Source organism: Volvox carteri (genome assembly GCF_000143455.1).
Source record: "Volvox carteri f. nagariensis unplaced genomic scaffold VOLCAscaffold_22, whole genome shotgun sequence".
In the NCBI taxonomy this organism is placed as follows: Eukaryota; Viridiplantae; Chlorophyta; class Chlorophyceae; order Chlamydomonadales; family Volvocaceae; genus Volvox; species Volvox carteri.
Genome location: NW_003307565.1, coordinates 480,416 through 501,944, shown reverse-complemented (window position 1 = coordinate 501,944; position 21,529 = coordinate 480,416). Strand labels below are relative to the sequence as shown.

Genomic DNA, 21,529 nt, shown 5'->3' with positions numbered 1-21,529 from the left:
GTCAAGGCCTTCACCCGCCATTCTGACATCACATCTACAAAACAAATCTCGCGTGGCTTGGTTTTTTTTCTGGGTCTCAATCGTCAAAACTTCCCGTTTTTGCCATGAAAAGGGCTTGCGGCTTCCCTTTCGGAAGGTAAGTATCGCGAAGTCCAATAAATAACAAAAATAAAATGGCGGCGACTTGAGATCTGAAATACTCCTCTGCTCTTCCAATGTAGGAACGTACAATATAAGCGAAATCCAAAATCCTGCTGCTTTTTCCACGGCCCTTTAACCAGCCAGGCTGATTGCCAAAACAAGACACACGTGCAGTTCCACCTGCTGCTCCATCTTAAACCCGTAAAGTTCATGTTCTCCAGCGCCGGGTCGTGGCTTCAACAACACACCATTCTCTCCCTCCCCCCCCCGCTGGGGCAGTGCGCCGCCAACTCGCCTCCGCACACAACGCGCTCAATCTGGTGGAACAAGCCCAACAAACAATCCGAGCCGAGGAAGAAACGAATCAGGAAAGGAGCTGAAGGGGAAACAGAAGGGACTCGGGGTGTACGGGTAGGAGGCAAGGCACAGAAAGCTTATAGCTCATACAAAGGCCACAAAGGACAAAAAAAGCTCAAAGCTCAAAGGATTAGTGTTTGCAGCAGCCACAGGCCAGCGTCCCAGAGCTCCAGCCCGCCCCACCAAGGCCCTCCTCCTTCCAACCCCCCTGTCCACTCCTCGCGCATGGGGCTGCGGGGCTGCCTCCTCCTCCTCCTCATGCCCCCTCACCCTTGTTCCCCTCACCCTCCCCATCTTACATGCCCCCCTTTTCCTCACCTCCCCTCTGAGGCCACTTCCTTACCTTACAGCGCAGCCAGCCAGGTCTCCAGCTCTGCAGCCGCTCGCTGCCACCGGGTGTCCTGATCAGGCAACACGCGAGGGCGAAAACGCAACAAAATAACAAAACGGGTTATTTAAAAAACGTTTTTTTCGCCACCAGCAGCACCAGCAGCTATAGCGGCATTTATAAGTATGCCCGGATAGCGTTTGGGAAACAGAAGGCAAGAAGTAAGGGCGAAACGCGGACGGACGGTGTCCTCAACAGGCAACCAGTAAACCCTAAAACCCATACATCGTCCTGTAGCCAGTCAGTTCGTATTATGCTGTGTGAGCTTTTACACCGTACAGAAAAAAATCGTCATACTTTTCAAAAATTCAACACGATACCAACATTTATCATTATGAGCATTATCATTATGCATCACCGCGGTACCTTCTCCTTATCGATGCGATTCAATAACGAACTCCACACACGCCACTTCCAAGTCCCCTCCGAAACCACCACCTCTTCCGTCTCCCCCCCCTCCAAAGCCCCAATCCTCCGCAGTTTCTCGGCAATGTTGGCGTGTTCTATCCCCTCCTCGCGCCTTCATTTCATACACACATATACATATACATACAGACACACGCACAGCCCGGCACCCACCAGCATGCAGTCGTGCGCTAGGTCCTGCAGCAGGACGCCCTGGGTACCGTAGTACGACGCCAGCTCCTTTATTCGTACGGGGTAAGGAAACCGTACCAAAACAGTCATACTCATGAATTGGAAAAAGGGACGCGGTCACACACAGGCCAGGGTTGTGTACGGGGAAGGGGTCGTACATCTTTTGGATAGTGTTGATGGCCTCTACGCAGACTGCGCCATGATGATGCGGATGTAGATAGGTAATGGTGTAGTAGTGGATAGCGCCTTCAAACTATAGTAGTATATTGGTTCATAATTGATGTGCATATATGTATATGTGTATACGTATTGGCTGTAGACATTCCCCACCATTTTCCTGACTGAAGGGCTTGCACGCACGCATATGCATGTATGCATGTATGTGTCAGCTTAAGCGCGTTTGCGCGTTTATGTCGTCGTGTGGGGGGGCAGTGCACAGTGCGCGGGGGCTGTGTGTGTGTGTGGGGGGGAGACGAACCACACACGATTGAAGCTGCTGCCAGAGCAAGAGAGTAGCAAAGTAGTGTGTGTGTGGGGGGGCCTTGCAGCAGGTCTCTATAACCCTCACTCCTCCCCGCGCCCAACCGCTTGCCTGTACGGCCTCAGGATCCACAACGGTGTCCTGCGCGGCTCCCAACACAAAGGCGGGGGGTGCGTGAGGGGACGGTGGTGGCAGCGGCACCTGCGCGTTCATGTCCCTGAACACGCGGCGGCAGTGACGGCGGCGGCGGCGGCGGCGGCAATGGCGGCAGGTTAAGAATCCGGCGGCGGCAGCTGAGGGCCGCCAGGAAGCTATTTCACTTCCGGAATCACCCCCGAGACCCGCATGTGGCACATGTACGACACAAAACACACAGATACACGCAGCGCCCCCCGGCGGGCGATGCCCACTCACCGTATGAGTATCGGCCCGGGCCCCCCCAAACATACATACATACATACACACATGTGAGAAGGTCGCCAAGCGGGATGTATGTCTAGCAGGCGAACGATGTGACCAAAATGACGAGGGGGGAAGGAAGGGGAGGGGAGAGGGAAACTGTATGCGGCGGGAAAGCGAGGAGGGATTCCGGCTGCTGACTGATGTCCAGAGTACACAGGGGCGCTTAGGGGGGAGGTACGGGGGCAAAGACGAACCACAAACGAGTGAAGCTGCTGCCAGGGCAAGAGTGTACCAGGAGGTACGGGGGGGNGGGGGGAGGGGAGGGGGGTATTCAGCAGATGCACGCACCTGAGGTCGAGGAGGCGAGTGGGGCTGGCTGCCGCGAGGAACTTCTGGTACCTGCGACACGTGCATGCGGGGTGCCGTTAGATGCCGTACACGCAAGGTGCCGTATGCATCAGAGAATCAACGGGATGCATGGCCCCGACGGGTCTTAGAGAAGAATGGCACACGGAGTGTTTTTCCATTTCCTGTGGGATAAGACCCTCCCATCTATCCTCCATCATCCTCATTCTAGTAATAACACTCAGTATACATACATACATACATACATACATACATACATACATACATACATACATACATACATACATACATACATACATACATACATACACACATATGTATACATGCATACATACCCCACAAGGAGGAAAGTGCTTCGGCGGTAACCGTTCCCGTTTGGGGGTATACGGTCAGGTGCCCCTGGCCAGCGTCAGGCCCCGATCGATATGTAACACATACATACAAACATACACATTGCCTCCCACCTGTCCAGTTTGTCTTCCGGGAGGTCGCTGGAGAAGAACAGCTCTCGGCAGGCAGTACGACTGCTGGCGAAGGTACGGGCGATAAAACCCCTGGGGGCGGGGGGTTTGGGGAGGGGGGGGAGAAAGGAGCGGATCGCAGAAGGGAAGTGGGAGGAGGAAACGGGGGATTCGCAGGCGAGAGAGGCCGATGAGATCGGTATCAAACTCAAACCCTCTACATTTTACCTCCTCTAAAACTTCCACCAACTGTAATCTGCTCCACAAAGCCAATTTCCATGGAGTTCCAACAACCTCTGTTGTTGCTGTTGCGACGTGTTTTTCCCACATCCCACCTTCCTCCTCCTCCTCCTCCCACCCTCCCTCTAGCATTCCGGTACTTTGGACGTCAGCCGCCAGTTGACCCCTCCTCCTCCTTTCTCTCCACCTCCTCCACCTCCTCAGTCTTTTTCGCCTCTTGTTATACCACAGCTACCACTACCAACACCACTTCCGCAACAACAACAACAACTCCTCCTACCCCCACCCCCCCCCACCACAAGCAGCAGCCGCAGCAGTCAACCCCACCAGGTGAGCTTCAGCGACATGATGGGGTCTCTCCTCAGGAAGCGCATCACCATCTGCTTGTTGCCGGAGGGGGGCACGCTGCACAGGAAGGCCGCTCCGGAGAGGGGCGGGAACGACCCGGGGGTAGGCCCAGGCGGCGGCGGCGGCGGCGGGGGGGAGGCGGAGGAGCAGTGGGAGGACGTCGCGGCGCTACCCAGGATGTACCTGCAACAGCCAAAGCCGGGTAAAAGGGTGGGTGGAGAGGAAAGCTTGGTAAGGGAGCAAAAAGGGAGACAGAGTTTGCTTTTGGTTTGTCAGGAATAAAAAACATATTATATATCTTCATTTTAAAGATTTTTTATTAAAAAAGGATTATATATAAATATATTGTCCTGGTTGTTCAGTACTTTGTATTCAGTTTTTAACACATCGCGGCTGCAGGAGGGATCGTGGTTTGAGGGGTTCCAGAGGGGGGCCGGCAGAGGGGACATCCGGAGGGCCGTGGCGGTGGCGGTGGCGGCTGCTGCTGCTGCAGCCGTCCTGCAGCACCTGTGCAGGACGTTGGGAGAGGCCCATGGGAGCGCCCACACGCCCCTCCAGGATGGGGGCACAAGCACCCGGAGTTGTCGTTGGGGTGTATTCATGTACTCATGCGCTTCGAACCCTGGAAGACGTCTTGCAAGCGTGCTAAAAAGGTGCAGCGATTTGGTACCGCAAGTGGCGAACGCGACGATGGGAAGCGGGAATAACGAGGGTGAGCAGGTATGTCGGTAGGTATGTCGGTAGGGGAGTTGTACGCGCATCACGCCACTATCAAGAAATCATCAACTCCGAAGAAACCACCACCAGCAGCAACAGCAGCTCTTACTTTTGGACAATCAGGCCGCCGAAAGAGTGTCCGATGACGACGGGCGCCCTGCCGCCACCTCCAGACGCCGCCGAGTCCTGCTGTACGACAGGAACCAGCGACGCCAGGTCGGCGGCGTGGATGTCCAGGGTTCCCGCCACGGACTGACCGGGCGGCGCTGGATCGCTGCCGCCTTGTGCGCGAAGGCTCACGGCGTAGGTGTCGTACCCGCGGGTCGAGAAGTACGGCATGAAATTCTCCTGGGGGCACGTCACCATTTGAACTCGTCGTACATTCATATCTTACCAGCTCCCCTTCAAGTCCTCATGCCCCTGGTTGACTGCTGCCCCCTCCATCACCTCTCCCCAACCTCACCTGCCAGCACCAAGCTGCATGGTAGGAGCCGTGTACGAACAACAGCGGGGGCTGGCGAGATGGGGAGGAGGAAGAAGATCTGACCTGCGTGTATGCATGTTTGTGTGTTTGGGGGGACGGGTATAAGGCGGAGGTAAAGGTGAGGTAGGGTGGGGTTAAAAAGGCGGTTTTAAGGGTGCAGAACGCATCTTCAAAGGAAAGAAAAGAAAGAAGATGGACAGAAGATGTGTGCCGACTTGATGGAAGAAATGTCGTCAGTTGGGGTAGGAAGGCGCACGAGCTGGAGGGTGAGGAAGGAGACGAGGAAAACTGATCTGGTGAGGTGCAACGGTAACGGTAACGGTAACGGCATCAGGTAGTTGGGAGTGGGGACATCACGTGATGCAGGATCTTATTATTTTAGATTTGGAAAGATTTATATTTCATTTTATCTTTGTTTTAGTCGTGCAGCAGGACAAGATGAAACGAAGCAAAGAGTCAACTGCCAATACCATTGTCCAAAGCACCAACGAGTTGTGGGGGTAGGGGGAATGGAAGGGGGGGGATCGTACAGATTTTGAGGGTGGGAGCTTTGGAAGAAAGTACCGCAATGCTGGTGGGTTGCAAGGGCAGTGGAGGGAGGTTTGCGGGTTAAAGGGTAGAAATGGTGGCGAGAGTGACAAAGAAGGGCAGGACGGGAGGAGGGGGGGTTCGTGTATAGAGGCGCTGCAGGTGAGTTGTTGAGGAATGGTGATTTGCGTGTAGCTCTAGTTAACCCCTCAAAAACTCTGCTATGCTTTTCTCTTATTCCCGTAACATCTTGTGCTTGGCTGCGAATGGGGGATCAGGAACTGTGTGCAGCAATATGCCATACTATTAACGTGTCATGGGGATGTGGGCTGTAGCCTTGGGCACTAATTGCCCGGGTGGATAACCTTTTCGTAAAGCATTACAGAGAGTATTGCGAAGCGTTTTGTCACCCACCACGGCTTTTTGAACCAGCAACTCCAGCTTCTTTCCATCCGGCAGTGTGTGCTTGGTCGTATATGCGGCAGAGGATGGCGGTGCAGCCCCGACAGCCGCCCTAATTGCAACAAAACGCCGATTGTATATAGCGTTGCATCGCGCGTTCTTGCGCGCTGAGAATGCCTTTTCATTTTGGAGTACTTGCATGGCTTCCTTGCACACACTTGCCGCCTGATCACCACCAGTTCCTTGCAGGATACTGTGTTCAACTATATTAGATTACACCACGATGTTTCTGCGCGTCATAGCCTGTACCTCGGGAAACAATGAGTACGGCAACTGGGCGCGAATAGAAAAGCCTTCCAATTGTCATCGCCTTCACATCGTTACAACTTGCAACACCAGGCTAAAGTTGCTGTGAAAATCCTCTCTCTGTGAAAATACTTGGGCGTATCCCGGAACTTTCAAACCGAATTAGTGAAGCCGACCAGATCAACCATGGCCGCTGCGAAGCGTGAGGAATTAGCTGCGATAGTTGCGGATGCGTGCGAAGGTCTCGCAGACTGCGGCTTTCTAGGTCTAATTGAGACTCCCGTGCTGAAAACCTTGACGGACCTTCACAAATTCAACGACACTGAGCGGCTCTCAACACTCATCGCTGCAATGGAGGAAGCTGCCACACGCATGATATCCGCCAAGGCGCCACCTGGCTTTCCTGAGCTCATGGGTGGGTTTAGCGCCTGTCAATAGGAGACGTAAGTTACCGCTTTGTGTTTTAATCACCCATTCTAGCATCCTCCATCTAAGCCTTTAGGCAATTGCAAGCAAACTTGCCTACACTGTGCTGCGCTGTGCCTAAGCAGATCCTGTCATGCCATGTTTAAACCCGGAACCTCGTCGCTGCAGTGGTTTCCCAGCTTTTATTGGACGTGGAGGGCCCAGGAGCACCCCCTGACGGTACAGAGAGCCCATTGGATTCAGACTTTCGGTGGGTTGAGCGCGCGCGCGCGCAGGGAGAACGATTTTGCCAGCGATAAAGACCCGGTATCGCCGGAAACTGTCACAGGGGCTTGTCAAAGCACTATGGATTAACCTATCTGTTGCAACGCTGATAAGCATCAGTAAATGCCTAACATTATCCACACCTCACACAATTTCTTCTTCCCTTCGGACATGACCGCCACCATTCAAGTGGCGGTTTCCTCCTTCCCGCCCTTACCCTACCCTTACCCTTACCCTCACCCACCCTTACGCCTCCATTCCAAAAACCAATGCTGTCGCTTCCTCTATTAAACCGAGTGCCTCCTCCTGCACATCCTCCTGTACGCCGCCCGTTCACCACCACCTGCACATCCTCCCCGGTCCATCATAGGTCTCTTTTAGCCCTTTTTCTTTAAACTTGACTGCTTTTCCACCTTTCCGATGCTTTGTCTTTAACTTTCAACTCCTCCTCCCTCCTTCCCTTCTCCCCTAACTCTTAAATACCCAATCAACAGATCTCTCGGTGCCAACCTGCGACTGGCGCTTTGCGCCTCGCTCATGCAATTTGCGAAGCCCGGTAGTGAGGAAGCGGCGCAGGGTCTGGACATGGCGGTGGGGATGCTACTGATTCTCCATGAGAAGGTGGCGGGGGACACTCTTTCCTGTCTTGCGGTGGAGCATGCCATTCTGCGACTGCTGGGGCGGCGCAAGGCCGTGGTGGCGCTGTTGAGGGACCGGATCTGGGCGTTGACAGCGCTCAACAAGCAGGTAATGGAGTGTCTAATGGGTCTGGTCGTGAGTGAGTCAGGTTGAGGACGCATAATCTGCAGGAGACAATAAAACTACTTTCAGACGTTCAAGACGTTTGCGGTGTGGAAGGAGAGTGCATTTCCGTAGATGGTGTTTGTGTCTGAGTCTGTCTGTCTGCCTGTCTTGACGTGTCGCATGTATACTACTCACGGGTTATTCGTCGTCGCGCTGTTGTCCGGAATGATAGCTGGCAGCTACTTCCCTGTGACAGAAATCCTTTCTGGATGCCATTTGTCCATGTCCATGTGTGTTCCCAAGAAGTGCGTGATGCTATACACCTTTTCGACGATGATGTGGAAAGGAGAAGCAACCGCTTATGGGCTGTATGTGGGTAGAGGGTGGGTGGGGGGGAAAAGACTGCATGGCATTATACCTATCTACTGTGTGTCTGTGTGTTACATTGGGCTCCAGACTCCCGAAGAGTAGAGCCAGCGGGCCAGCTGGCCGTGCACTGCACAGGGGTGGTGTGCCCCAACAGAATCCCGACCTTTCCGTAGAACTCCTATCTACTGTGTGTCTATGTGTGTATTACGACATTATGCATGCGCAGGGGAATGTGAGTCGATTGATGCATGCGGTACGTTGAGGTTCTACAACCTGTATGTATGGCGCGTATGAAAAGGACACGCCCCGGTGTTGATGTGTAGGTCGCGGCGCTTGCGAGCTATAAACCGGAGGCCGGCGGCGGCGAGGCGGCGGATGACGGGGATGACGGAGGAGCTGAGGAAGGTGGGGATGACGAGGAGGTTATGGATGACGACGACGATGATGACGATGATGACGAGGAGGAGATTATGGAAGTGAATGGAGATGAGGAGACTGGCGCCGACGGGCAAGAGCAGCTGGAGGAGGAGGTTGTTGAGGAGGAAGAGGAGGACAAGGACGGGGATGAATAGATGAAAGATATGGTGATGACGGTCCTGGGCTTCGTCTGCCACCCATCCCAGGTGGTTACTTCCTAGAACGCATCTTACTGGCGATTGGACGTGCTGTGCTCGAAAGCCAGGTGGCAGCAAGTCCCAAAAGAAGAAACCGCTGTGAGCAATATTTTTGACGCTCTTTGCGACAGCGAAACCGTTTTTCATTCCGTACAAAAACGGTTTGTTGTACTTGAGGACGTTTTTTAATAATGGTGAAGCGAGGACTGGGAGATGCGGTTAGGCTACTACAAGGTTAGCTATACGGCATAGTCGCTGCCGACCGCCCAAGCGGTTCTCCTCTTGCTTTGGAAATGAAGCGGACAGACTCGTCCCTCTTGGTCTGTGGTTGGTCCGGTATAGAGCCAAATGCTCTCTCTCCGTTTGCCGCTCATGGCTTAGGAAGCGCATAAAAACAGACATATGCTGCTGCTGCCGCTGTTGGGTCGGTGGTTGAATTGATGGAAATTGGGTGGGTGGTGATGCATTATATACATAACATTTGCACGCTCCAATCGGATCACCATGGCCTCGTATCAAGCCCAGATCAGCACGCTCATTACATTGATGTGTCGATGCTCGAATTTCAGACAGGGTTTGATAAACGTTTGGAGGCAGCCTACTTCCAAGGCGAGGGGCTGCATTGGGGTTTTAGGTTTTTTTTGTTGGTTTTGAAGATCACAGGACTTTAGGATGGAGAGTTCCCTTCACGTTGCGGAGCGAGGCGGGCGGCTTCGTGTTGGCCACGTATGAAACTTTGACTTGCATGCTTGCGTTTGGAGGTTTTTGCCCCTTCGCGTTTGTCGGTACGGCATGATGCAAATGTGTGCGGGAATGTACTTTATAGTAACCCTGACCTAAGGAATTTTATGACAGCGCCTACCGCGTGCAATGCAGAAGCCCGTGTTATGAGGATTTTTGGAGCCCGTGTTGTGCTGGCCAAGGTAAATAGGGGGGTCCTTGTGAAGCAGCTGCCCGCGTTTCTAAAGCCCGTATGGTGTTGGATAGTAAGTTGCAGAATGGGGCCAGGCTGGAGAGGCAAGTGCAGTGGCATAATGGAATGTAGATGAGTAGAAGCTGGTTCCAGGGCACTTGGCGCACGGCACAATGTACATGCAGTCATGTCGTCGCACGCGTGTATGCAAGAACAACAGGAACAACAACCAGAAGAACAAGAACAGCACCACAGGAACAGCGCGTGCACAGGCCACGTTGCGTCGGTCCTTCGCTATGATGTAGGAACGAAGAATAAGGCCTAGGTTCAAGTTTCCTGTTGCGCGTGGATGGCCATGCCAGAACAGGCAACATGATGGGTGAACTCGCACGCTACCAACTTGCCCCCGAGCACGCGACGAGCGGACATAGAAAGGAGTGCAGCGGGCCACCCCCTTTCCCCCAACGCTCACGCAATAGACCATCCCAAGCGCTGCTGTCCGTATGGGCCGCAGCCGCCGTTCACACACGAGTTAAGTCCGACATGTATGCACCGTGAATGAAACCCCAAGTGTGATCGTGCCCAAATACAACAGCACTGCCCAATGTCCAGAAGCCTAGCGCCGAAATCGTGGGACCCTGTCCGTCAAGCGTTAGGTGTCCAGTTGCTGTGTGGGCTAGGCGAGCGTGGCTGGGGCGTCATCGTCTTGGACTGTCACGGCGGTGGGCGTGTGGGCGCTGCCGGCACGTTGCCGGCTCATCGCGTAGAAGGCCGGGCTGGCGGAAGGCGGCCCGCGCAGCACATTGTAGCCGCCCGGCCCCCGGGCCTTGAACTGCGCGATGTAGAGGGCCTCCATCTTTTGGGCCAGAGCAGGATTGGCGATGCGCAAAGCGTATGATGGTCGACCCCGCCGGCTAAAGCTACACGTCCCCAACTGAAGATATTCTCGGTGGTTTACCAGCAGGTGTTGTGCTTCTTGCTGTCTGATGTCCTGAACGCTTCCTCTTCCCGCAGCCGTTTCAAGCGCCCAGCCTTGCAAGCTACGTTGTATGCTTTCATATCTTTTCATATCTTATTCAGCTCAGGCTAAGCAGCCAGCCAAAAGTCCGAGATGCATACCGCTTGTGACTGCGGCCAACATGCCCTGATGAGCGGCCTTTCGCCGAAAAAATTACATACACTTTTACAGGCACATTTTGAGAATCGCACGCGCGCATCTGCGCGGTAAAATTCGCTCCTGACTTTTGGGGCGATATGTACGGATGTTTTATTCGGCACAGTACGACCGGACACATTTGTGCGAGGGGCTGCTTAAAAAGGGGAGCAGTGTGAAGATGGGGCTTGGCGTGCGTGTGTGCGCTGGCTCGCATGGACTGGAATTTCAGGCATTGGATTGGTTGCATATGTGGGCTGGGTTTGGTGCTTGTACATGGACGAGCATGCCAAGCGGTACGGCTGGACGCTATTCCATTTCTTGACATTTTAGACACTCGTTTGCATTTGAGCCGGGTTCCGAACAAACCACTACGCAACCAGAGACGCCCTCCTGCACCGCACCGCTATTCCGCTAAAAGGAAGGGGAGACGTATGCGATCAGCCAATAGTGATCAGAATCTATGAGAGAAAAGGAGCAGCGAAAGGGGAATTCATTCGCGGCTAGGACAAGGGCATCACCCTACTATTTTTTCCCCACCAAGGCGGGCCCTGATGCCGAGCTAGCACTGAGGGCTTGGGCTCATCGGCTCGCTTGTTGCACCTTGCATGATCTGATCCGTGCGCTCAGTTGGCCATTTCACAATGTACATTTCACCACCTAACCTCATCACATACATAATAAGCGGAAAGCGGGAACGTGTTTGCTGGCTGGTACGGCTGTTTCCAGTCTATGAGTCATGCACGAAAAGGCGATGGTGGTAGGCCGGTGGCATTACGTATTGCCATGTCGCCATCGGTGACTTTGAAACCATACGTTGAATGCCTGCGAGCTCATCGTGTGCATGTGTAGAGCAGAAAATGTACAGCTCTTTCGTACAGCTTAGAGAACCCGTTGCAAGGAAGTTGTTTTTTCAATTATACAGAATAATTGTTCAGAACGAATGACTGTGTCTCAAATCCCTTACAGCCGTCTGGACAGGGAAAGACTGGAATAAAATCATTTCGCCCGCCGCCCACACAATGCCCGCCCCCAACGCGATTAGTATCAACAAATTTTAACGCGTAAAGGTTTGACAAAATGGCAGAAATTTCACAAATCGACTCGAGCAACACAGTTGGCGATGGCGCCACATGTCCAAGCATTTGGTTGCCGGACATTGTTCAGTGCATCGCTGGCTTCTTAACACCCAACGATGTAGCACTTACGCTTCGACAGGTAGATAAAAGAACAGCACAGCAATTTTCCAGTTGTAAAACTGTAAGGTTGTCGGCGCCATCACCACCTTACGCCTTCAAGCTGCGCTGGAACAACCCGGAAGCCTTTCGCGGGTACACGAGGCCGCAGCGAATCAAGCTCCTTGCCCTCACCGCAGCCACCGGCAGCATCGAAAACCTGGAGGTTGCCCTGAACAATATTGGTCTCAATCCCTCGTACGAGCTGTTCGAAGCAGCTGCAGGCGCTGGCCAGTTGCACGTGTGCAAGTTGTTAAGGCGGCGCAACTGCCCCTGGGGCAATGCCCTGGCTGCAGCAGCAAAAGCCGGGCATCGCCATGTTTGTGAGTGGACGGTGGCCGAGGGGGGCCCTCTGTACATGGAGGCTGTGTGCAGTGCCGCTGTGGGTGGTCACGAAGATATCATGTGCTGGCTGCTGGAGCAGCTCTCACAGAAGCAGCAGCACCGGTCGCAGCAGCAGCACCGGTCGCAGCACCAGCACCAGCAACAGCAACAGCAACAGCAACAGCAACAGCAACAGCAACAGCAACAGCAATGCAGCGATTACGCAGATCTCTTGGCCTCGGCCGCAGAGGGTTTGAACCTAGCCGCCTTGCAGCAACTGCACCACCATCAACGGCTCCCCACACAGCAAGCAGTTGGCACGGCGGGGAAGCCACCGCCACCGCCGCTGGTGCTCAGCCAGGGGCAGAGGGGTGCCGTACTGGCAGCCGCTGCCTGCAGCCTCACTTCCGATTGGGAGGCCAAGGTCAAATGGCTGGAGCAAGAGGGCTACCCCCGTACAGCTGCCGCATGTAAAAGTGCCGTCAGTATTAAAGACAAACACGGTGCGCTGGACCGCCTGAAGTGGCTGTGCAGTCGCGGCTACCCGGTTGACGCATGCGCGTGGGACAGAGCCATGGCTAAGGGAAACACGGCTGCGGTGCGCTTCCTGGTTGTCGAAAAGAACGTGCGGCCAAGTGAAGGTCGTGAAGAGTCCATCATGTGTGCAGCTTACCAGGGCCGTCTATCTGTGCTGCGATACCTTCACGAGAGCCGCTGCAGCCGCCTTTATCCGCAGATGCTATCCAAGTACGCAGCGAACGGGGGCCAGCTGTCTGTGGTGGCCTGGACGGTGGATGAATTGGGTGTAGACCAGGGCAAGGCACCTGACCTGTTGGACCTGGCAGCGGAGAGTGGCAATGTTGAGCTGCTATCGTGGCTTCATGAACGAGGCTGGACCTGGTCACGAGATGTCTGGAGCAGTGCGGCGTTCAGCGGATGCGAGGAGGTGTTGGAGTGGCTGATAGCGCGGGGCTGCCCCTTACCGGTTGGTCCTGCTGCCTGCTTGGGGGTGTTGTGTCGCATGTGTGATGTGCGGATGGTGTGGGGGGGTGGGATGGGGGGGGGTTTTGGGGGGTGTAGGCAAGCAGAAGGGGGGCCAAGTGTGGGTATTTGGGCTCAGGGTTTGCTGCCATCCTTTGCTCGCTTACTTGCGAGAAGCTGCTTCTGCTGGTGCTGCTTCTGCTGCTGCTACTACTGCTGCTGCTACTACTGCTGCTGCTACTACTGCTGCTGCTACTACTGCTACTACTGCTGCTGCTACTACTGCTGCTGCTACTACTGCTGCTGCTGCTGCTACTACTGCTGCTGCTACTACTGCTGCCGCTACTGCTGCTGCTGCTACTACTGCTGCTGCTGTATTGATAAAAGGACACTTGCGCTTTACATGCACCGTACCAGCATATCAGCCGGTTGCCATGAAGCTCCAAGCACAACTACCTATCTTCCATCCATCCATCATCCAAGCACGCATGAATCCCTACATGCATGTTGCCACACCCGCACAGTCGATGCCGTCCTCCCTCTCACACTTCCTTTTGCCATCCATCCATCCTTCCCCCACCAGCGCAACGGCGGTCCAGCGTACCTTAGAGCCGTTCACGTCAATGACCTGGCCATGCTCCGCTGCCTGCGCCGTCTGGGCATCTCCTGGGGCGGTAAGTTGTCGATGGATTGCGCCCCTGACCGAGTGCCAAGTCCCACCTTGCAATGCTTGACGACGGAGCTTCGAATCCCCTTGGAGTGGAAGAAGAAAGAGCCGGCCGCGAGGATAGTGCGATTCTGGTGAAGGGCGCAGTCGGCGCAGACGATATACCCCCCTGGTGGTGGTGTCCGCAGCTCAGCCAGCTGAAGTGGAGAGCTCCAGTGGATACCGAGCCGAGAGGGGGAAGACGCGACGGGGGCCCTGACCTTGATAAGCCCCTGCTCTTGATAAGCTCCTTCTCAGCACGCGCTTGACGCGGTGTTGACGTAACGTCGGTGACTGTCTAGGAGTAGAGTAGTGTTAGTATCTGCAGATGATGTGTATCTGATTGTACGGCATTATCCGTGCCTTTGCTACCGTTGCTACATGTGATGTTTGTTTTAGCGAAGGTTGGACATAAACATGAAGCTGCTCTTTGTCTGCTCTTTGTTTGCGCTACGCGAAAGTCGTCTGTCTGTCTGCTGCTGCTGATGGATGTCGAAAGTAAGGGGACCGACCGAGTTTGTCTGCTCGCTCGCACGCTCGCGCACTCGCTCGTCTGGCTGCTGCTGCTGCTGATGGCCGCTGAATTGAAAAAGGCCTCTCAAGATGCTGACAGAGCGAGCGCGCCTTGGCTCACAACTAAACACGATGTGTGTGTGCCGTACTGTACGACAGCTACCAAACTGACTGTGCGGTTTTTTTACGAGCTTTCTGTTTGCGTGGTTTCGTTGGTGTAGTTAATGCAGTGGATATTATTATTATTATTATCCATACTAAGTTAAAAACACATAATAACAGTTTATTGGTGACCGTATATTAACCTTATATCTTAAGCGGTTTCATTTAGGAGGCGCTCGGGAGGTATGGAACCGGATTCATGGACGCAGAGACGCAGAGACCTGTCTGTCAGAGCAGCTTTTGCTTGCCTTGTACACATGTGTGCGTGTGCGCGCGCACGTGTGTGTGTGTGTGTGTGTGTGTGTGCTTGTGCGCGCGCACGTGTGTGTGTGTGTGTGTTAATCCCTACGTTAGTGAGTGAATGGGACACGCTGGCACTTCCGTACATCCGCAGTTCAAAAAACGGACGACCGTAAGCTGCGTATGTGGTGAACTGGTGCGGTGGCCGGATTGGGTGCGCGGCGGACAGTCACTACAGTCATTACAGACAATCAATACTCCCACAGACCGATAGCAACGAGTGACAGCAATGGAAACAACAACGCCAAAAGCAGCAACAACGACTTCCGTCCCCTCGTACATGACGGCCGGCCTGAGGGTTAATCTGAAACCCCGCGGCCCTTTTATATTATTGATGCAATAGCCTAGTAGTCTTAATAATAAGCCTTCAGCGTAAAAGCTAAACCCTATTACGTGTATTAAAGGGGCTGGGATGGAGATGTTATCCTTTTTTTTCCCTTGGCGGCCTTTGTCTTCACCTCCCTCCCGCCGCCACCGCTCCAGCCCGCGGCCCTGGCACATACTTGCTGCGCTGTGCGTGTGCGTCCTCGCCGTAGCTTCCGTTTTTTACCTCTACTCCAATCATCGATTCCCGCCAAAACAACACACACATACACACATATACACGCATACCCACGTCTCTCCCACAGATTTTACTTTCCCCCTTCAGGTGCCCGAACCGTGGCCGGCATTCCTAAACCCTTTTCTCTCCCTGGCTTGTCAGTCTGTATGTATGCATGCTTGCTGGTCCCACCGCGCCTCTCTCTCTCTCCCCCTCTCTCGTGTAACAAAAACACGCATGGTGTCAGTGAAGCAAGCAAGAGAGCCAGCAAGGCAGCGCGGTAACACGCGGCGCGGTGGGGCGGGAGGGGGAAAGGCTATCAGACTGAATACACAGCGGTATTATCCTCTTGCGGGCTCTAAAGGCCAATGTGGGGAAACAGCCGCCAACCCCCAACCGCCAACCCCCAACCGCCAACCGCCACAGTTCATCTTGTGTGAGTCAGATCAATCAAGAGATTCCAACTCTCCAGGCAGCGGCAGTGCAATCGTACGGAGAGGGCACCAGAGTTACACGACACGTGACAGAAGCAAAGAGTATTTGCTGCCGAGTGGCGGGTAGCAAGTGGGGGTTAGCGGTTGGCGGTTGGCGGGTGTGGCGCTTCGGGTCGAAACCATCATCTCCCTTCCCGATCCCGAGGTCCAGATGTCCAGAGGCGGAACCCTCCCCCCCCCCCTCCCCCCTCCCCCCTCCCTCAGCTGCCCTTCAGTCGCCAGCGACACAGCTGTTGGTCAACCACGTATAGCTGCCACCTGCATGCGCTCATCACATGTAGTGGGTGCAGCAGCAGTAGCAGAAATAGCAGCAGTAGCAGTTGCAGTTGCAGTAGCAGTAGCAGCGCCATGCGCTCGGAAGTATAGGGAAATCTGCTTTGCTGTTGTCAATTTGGTGGTTACAGCTGGCGCGCGTGCACTTCTCCGTTTCTTAACATGACTTCACAGTAACCGATTGATAAAGTAATAGAAAAGGGATTATTGTTTGTGGGGGGTTGGGGAAGAAAGAGAGCGCCATTTTAAGCTTCGTTGCAGGTTTCAAGCTGACCAGATTTTAACGGTAGCAATGCTGGGACGTACGGCAGCATACAGCACATCATCATGTAGTTCTGCAGCCCATCGCTGCTGGAGAGCGAACCGAAGTCCTCACAGCCATCCATCGACCTCGCCCTCATGCCCTCGCACGCATCCATCCCCCCGCGCACGGCACATCCCCTCGAAGTGTCATCTTCTTCCCCCCCATAAACGCACACATGCACACAATAAAACAGGGTTCTAGCCGCCCAACACGACGTCTAACACGTCGCTGGAGACTACGGAGCTCGCTTCGGTATGAAGTTGTACGTGTGTACCACCGATAAGGGGAGCCTTATCGCGACTCCGAAGATAATTAACACACACAAACACACACACACACACACACATACACATTCGCAACCCCACCACCTCCGGTGCTCTGTAGGAGTCGCTCCTCGCCATCCTCCTCCTCCTCCTCCTCCTAAGCCGCCGCTGCCGCCGCCGCCGACAAAAGAGTTACCGCCCACCGAGTACGACCACGACACCGCCGAACACACCTTCATGCCCTGTCCGACATGCACAATGGCGACTTGAGGACGTGAGGACATTTTCGACAACGTCAATTTGGTTCTCGCGCTATTGTTTTGTGTCGTACAGCATGCAACTAACATGCACCAGAGGAGGCGCATCGTCACTCAGGATGTCGGCCATACAACATTACCTGCTCAACATGTACTGCATATATACGGCATTTTTCATAATCCGTACATCCGTACATCCGTACCTCATTTCGGAGGGCTGCCTTCATGGTGGCAGTGTCGCTGACCAGTCGCCCGATCAGCCTGTGTATCATAAGGTAAACATCAATACACAAAATTTACAAAACACAAACGAATCACTTAACACGATGTTGACAAGAACTGTCACTGATCGACCAGAGCACCATCACACCACCCGGCGTGTACACTTCCTTGATCAGATTACCGTTCACAAGACATTCGCGCAGGCAACATTACTAATATCATGAATGGCAATGCGATAATAAAACTAAGACCAGGTTTTTACTGCAAGGCAGTGGATTCATTTTGGCTTCGGGAGTTTGTAGCAGGTTCGCGACCATCAATCTTAAAACCCTAAAACCCTAAAACCCACCTGCGCAACGTGCTGCCTCTCAGTGCCTCCAGCAGCTCCTCCTCCACATCACCCCAAACTGCCGTACTGTAACCCCCAGGGCCCAACATGGCTTCGGAGCAAATGAAGTCGATGCATTCGTTGCAAACCTACGTACCTCACCCCCCACCCACCCCACCCCCCGGGGGTTGCCGGGACAGACAGACAGACAGACAGACAGGCAAGCCTGGGCCGTGCGGAGACAGCGGACAGATGAACCGAATACAGACATAGGCAGACATAGACAGACATACAGACACTGTGCAAGCAGCGGGAAGAAAAGCAAGCATGGGCCCATGGCCGTCAGTGGTTAGGGGAAGGCCCCCCATTCCAACTCCCCCGGGAGAATGCCGGGGCGGCAGAATACCGTGAACGCCGATACAGAGTGATTAGTATTGCCGCTGCTTTGTCTCAAGTGAGTACTGTGCGTCCTTCACCCCAACCCCCCAACCTATCAACCACCGCCAACCACCCCAACCACCCCAACCAACCTAACCATAACCCACCCGTTCCATCCGCAACCTATCCGCCCTCTGGAGCCACTTCCAAACGTAGGCCCGGTCCTCCGGGTCACAGCTAAACGCGGCGCCAGTCGTACTGCCGCCGCCACCGCCGCCACCGTTGCTCAACAGGAACGCCTCGCACAGTAGCAACAATCCGGACATGCCGTACTTGTCCGCCAGCACAATCACGGAGTCGATATTGTCCTGTGTGTGAAGGAGTGGACAGGAGGGGCGCGAGCACAGACGTGATGTCCGTCTCATACATGTTGTACGTGTCGTACCGTCCAACCCTATACACATGCCGTGACATGCATCTCTCTTTAAGGGTGGCAGCCCCCCCCCCCCCCGCACCGGGTGTGGTTCGTCTTTCCCCCCGCACCGGCCACCAGTTGGTGAAGACTCCTCTTCGGCCCGAGCCCCACGAACAACCCAATATCAACAATTGCTTGCGCCGTACCGTGCGCCGTACGCCGTACCGAACTTCCAAGCCGACCCGTACGTCGTACCATCTTCGCAACCGCCGACCTCCTACTCACACACTCACCCATCCAATGGCAGGCCGGGGTAGCCGTGTTGGCGGGTATATCAGCTCCAGCAACCTCACCCAGTCCTCCACGGAATCCGCACCCACCAAAGGAAGACGTAGCAACAGCTGCGGAGGGCTGCTACAGCCGGAGGAAGAATCAAACCGGCCGCCAACTCCTGACCCATGGGACCCAGCGGAGTTGGCAGCAGTAGCAGCAGAAGCTGCAGTGTCAGTCGCAGGCCAAGCCTCTGCGCCGCCGCCGCTGCTGCTGCCGCGGCTACTGCTACTGCTATTGCTATTGCCGCTACTGCCACAGGCAGTTGATTGGAGGAGGTCCCTGACTACGCCAGACCACGCAGTTAGGACCTGGGCAGGGGGAGGAGAGAAGGGGAGAAGGGGCAGAAGGAGGAGGACAAGGACATGGAGGAAAAACATTATCCAGTAAAGAAAACACTACACTCATGAAGCAAAGCAAACCCAAGGAAGACAGCATACCCAAGGAAAACGTGCACTTCATGTCTTCACATTCCCAGAAACCGACGTCAGGAGAGAGGAGGAAGATAAGTCGTACCTGTGAATGGCACGGCAGGCTTCGCCCGTCGGGGAACACGAGAATCGCATCGGCAGTAGCAACATCCAAAAAAGAGCTGACAAGCTGGGCTTCAGTAGCTGTGGCCGTTGTCGTGGCCGCCGCAGCCGTCGCCGTCGCTGTCGCCGCCGCCGCGGCCGCCGCCGCTGTCGCCGCTGACGACGACGACGATGACGCGGCTCCGGCACCGGCACAGGTGGCGGAGGCTGCGGCTCGCATGCGATCTTGCACGGGCAGCCGGAGGTCACCAGGGCCGCCGACGCCGACGCCGATGCTGTCGCTGGCGTCAGTGGCGGCGTGGGGCGCGGAAAGCGGCATAGCGAATGAGTGCAGTCCTGTTCCTGTTTCTGTTGCTGATGATGGTGCTGGTGATGCAGGTGATGCTAGTGGTTTTGGGGATTACTGTGTGCGGCAGCTCCAGCCTCGTTTTCTGGGCGTCTGACTTCTTGAGTCCTAGGTGGGGGTGACGACAACGGCGAGTGAACTTGAACGTCCATAACCTCATTCGTTTGGATTTAAGGAGAGCTAATTATGCGTCATGAAGGCGATGTTGATAATGTTATTAAGTATATTTGGAAACATGGACAGCATCTTAGCGAGTCGTGCAGAGCAGTGCGAAGCAATATTCTTCGGTTGAGTCGAGGCGCGTCGATCGTGCCTTTGGTGCGTCGATGCGAAGCGCTGTGCAGGAGCGCAGAAGCAAGGGCAGGCTGCAGCAATATCTTCAATCAATGCCCAGGGAGGAAAAGGATTTATGCACTTCCTAGGGCAGTGGCCTCATGTCGCTGTCTAATCATCTTACCTAGTTAGTTACTCACCATCTAACATTGAGGCTGTCCGAGGCCGGACAGCGCAAGGCAAGGCAGGTTAACTGATAAACCCAAAAGATTGAAGATATGTGGCTATGTTCTTTGTGTTCGGAAGTTCCACTAGGCGTCGGTGAATGTTTTGAGGATAACGCCGCAAGGTTGGCTGCTAAATGCTAGCCAGTCAAGATATCAGAGGATAATTTAATTATGTAAAACTGTTATTTATAACACCGGCGGATCCTACGCCAACTTCGAGTTCTTCGGCATCGGTAGGCCTGGGCTCTAGGGTTCCGATCGGCGATCACACATCGCATAGTGGGTGCACAACGGACAGAGTCACGTTTTCTGCGTTGATTTTTGATGGATGGTGGGAAAGCCACATTATCGTAGTCGCAACCCACTTGCCACTTGCCACATGCCACACAGACATTTCTATTAGTAACGGAGGTGTTTGATGTCTCTTAGTACAGAAGCTGTCGCCGACAGCTTGAATCAAATATAGAAAATGAAACTCCGATGTCATCTTGTCTTTACAGCACTCTCTTTGTGTTTCCGCAAGCAAATCTACCACAACTTTGTACCAGGGACCACGCGCAGGCCCAACTAAGGCAGCGTCCCAGGCGTTGTCATGAGCTTTCATGAAGCATTTTACTTCTTACACACGTACACAACACCACGTTTGTTTGGTTTGGGAGCTTGTCGGTCGTGATGACTGCGTGAGGCCGTACATTCTGACGCGATCATGATCGTAAGGTCCCCACGTTCTTGGAATTTACTTCTGGATTGTAGAACTATCTTTGGAAACGAAAAGACGTGGGATATGCCATATAGCTGGAAGGATAATCACATTTCCCGCTTTACCGCACGGAATGCCATAAATGCTTTACACATTTCAAATAGTGACATAGAACCTCACCTGAAATAGCATCTAGCAAATAACAATACTGCCGGCAGTATTGACCACACAGGCCATGCAGCCTTGTGGGCTGCTCAAACGAACTAGCTTGTCTCCTACCACCCTTAACATATCAACTGCTTATCCACATCTACATTATGCGAACCGACTGCTGCTTTCAGCTCTGGGACAATGTAAGCATGGCTCTATTGGCACCACCACAGCTAGCCTTACCCAGCGCTTCCGCCTCGCTACAAACCGGTCTCCCAGAGTAGCCACAGCAGCAGCAGCAGCAGCCGCCAGTGCCTTTGCACAGGAGGAGGATGACAGCCCTCTTGCCGCGCTCAAGCGCCGGGTGCAGCAGCTGTCGACGTCACCGTACGACAAGGAGATTTGGGCTGTGGCTCTTCCCGCCCTCGTGGCGATGCTCCTCGAGCCGGTAATGAATGCTCTGAACGCAGGTGGGTGCGGTTGTGTGTGTATGTGTATGTGTGTATGTATATATGTATGTGTGTGTGTTGTGCATTTGACCCGTAATACACAGCGTTATCTAGCCCGGTTTCG

The 21,529-nt window shown here is 54.3% G+C and overlaps 6 protein-coding genes across 6 annotated transcripts in view; 3 read left to right on the top strand and 3 right to left on the bottom strand.

The window, feature by feature from the left end:
- Positions 1-842: 842 nt before the first annotated feature.
- VOLCADRAFT_117779 (uncharacterized protein) lies at positions 843-4,885 on the bottom strand (the record flags this gene model as incomplete). Its single annotated transcript, XM_002951097.1, has 8 exons — positions 843-899; positions 1,466-1,531; positions 2,052-2,181; positions 2,715-2,765; positions 3,197-3,286; positions 3,761-3,964; positions 4,608-4,687; positions 4,799-4,885. 8 exons carry the CDS (start codon positions 4,883-4,885, stop codon positions 843-845), a joined length of 765 nt encoding a protein of 254 aa, XP_002951143.1.
- A 1,411-nt stretch (positions 4,886-6,296) lies between these two features.
- On the top strand, positions 6,297-8,593 carry VOLCADRAFT_120941 (uncharacterized protein; the record flags this gene model as incomplete). Its single annotated transcript, XM_002951181.1, has 4 exons — positions 6,297-6,633; positions 6,813-6,894; positions 7,403-7,655; positions 8,345-8,593. Exons 1-4 carry the CDS (start codon positions 6,405-6,407, stop codon positions 8,591-8,593), a joined length of 813 nt encoding a protein of 270 aa, XP_002951227.1. The 5' UTR covers positions 6,297-6,404.
- Positions 8,594-9,957: 1,364 nt separating this feature from the next.
- Positions 9,958-10,732, bottom strand: VOLCADRAFT_104993 (uncharacterized protein). The gene has a single exon (XM_002951096.1). The coding sequence runs from the start codon at positions 10,615-10,617 to the stop codon at positions 10,225-10,227; it is 393 nt and encodes a 130-aa protein (XP_002951142.1). The 5' UTR covers positions 10,618-10,732; the 3' UTR covers positions 9,958-10,224.
- Positions 10,733-11,639: 907 nt separating this feature from the next.
- On the top strand, positions 11,640-16,208 carry VOLCADRAFT_104992 (uncharacterized protein; the record flags this gene model as incomplete). Its single annotated transcript, XM_002951180.1, has 7 exons — positions 11,640-11,919; positions 12,001-12,318; positions 12,568-13,245; positions 13,825-13,915; positions 15,572-15,620; positions 15,890-16,047; positions 16,162-16,208. The coding sequence occupies exons 1-7, from the start codon at positions 11,782-11,784 to the stop codon at positions 16,206-16,208; spliced, it is 1,479 nt and encodes a 492-aa protein (XP_002951226.1). The 5' UTR covers positions 11,640-11,781.
- A 1,926-nt stretch (positions 16,209-18,134) lies between these two features.
- On the bottom strand, positions 18,135-19,579 carry VOLCADRAFT_91657 (uncharacterized protein; the record flags this gene model as incomplete). The annotated part of the gene is made up of 4 exons (XM_002951095.1): positions 18,135-18,350; positions 18,691-18,848; positions 19,015-19,038; positions 19,510-19,579. The coding sequence occupies 4 exons, from the start codon at positions 19,577-19,579 to the stop codon at positions 18,135-18,137; spliced, it is 468 nt and encodes a 155-aa protein (XP_002951141.1).
- A 1,544-nt stretch (positions 19,580-21,123) lies between these two features.
- The window catches only part of VOLCADRAFT_91656 (uncharacterized protein), a gene marked incomplete at both ends in the record, with an annotated part of 6,631 nt that continues 6,225 nt past the window's right edge, over positions 21,124-21,529 (top strand). Inside the window, 2 exons of the mRNA XM_002951179.1 lie at positions 21,124-21,159; positions 21,204-21,426. Coding sequence (XP_002951225.1) covers positions 21,124-21,159; positions 21,204-21,426 — 259 coding nt within the window. The remainder of the gene's footprint in view (positions 21,160-21,203; positions 21,427-21,529) is intronic.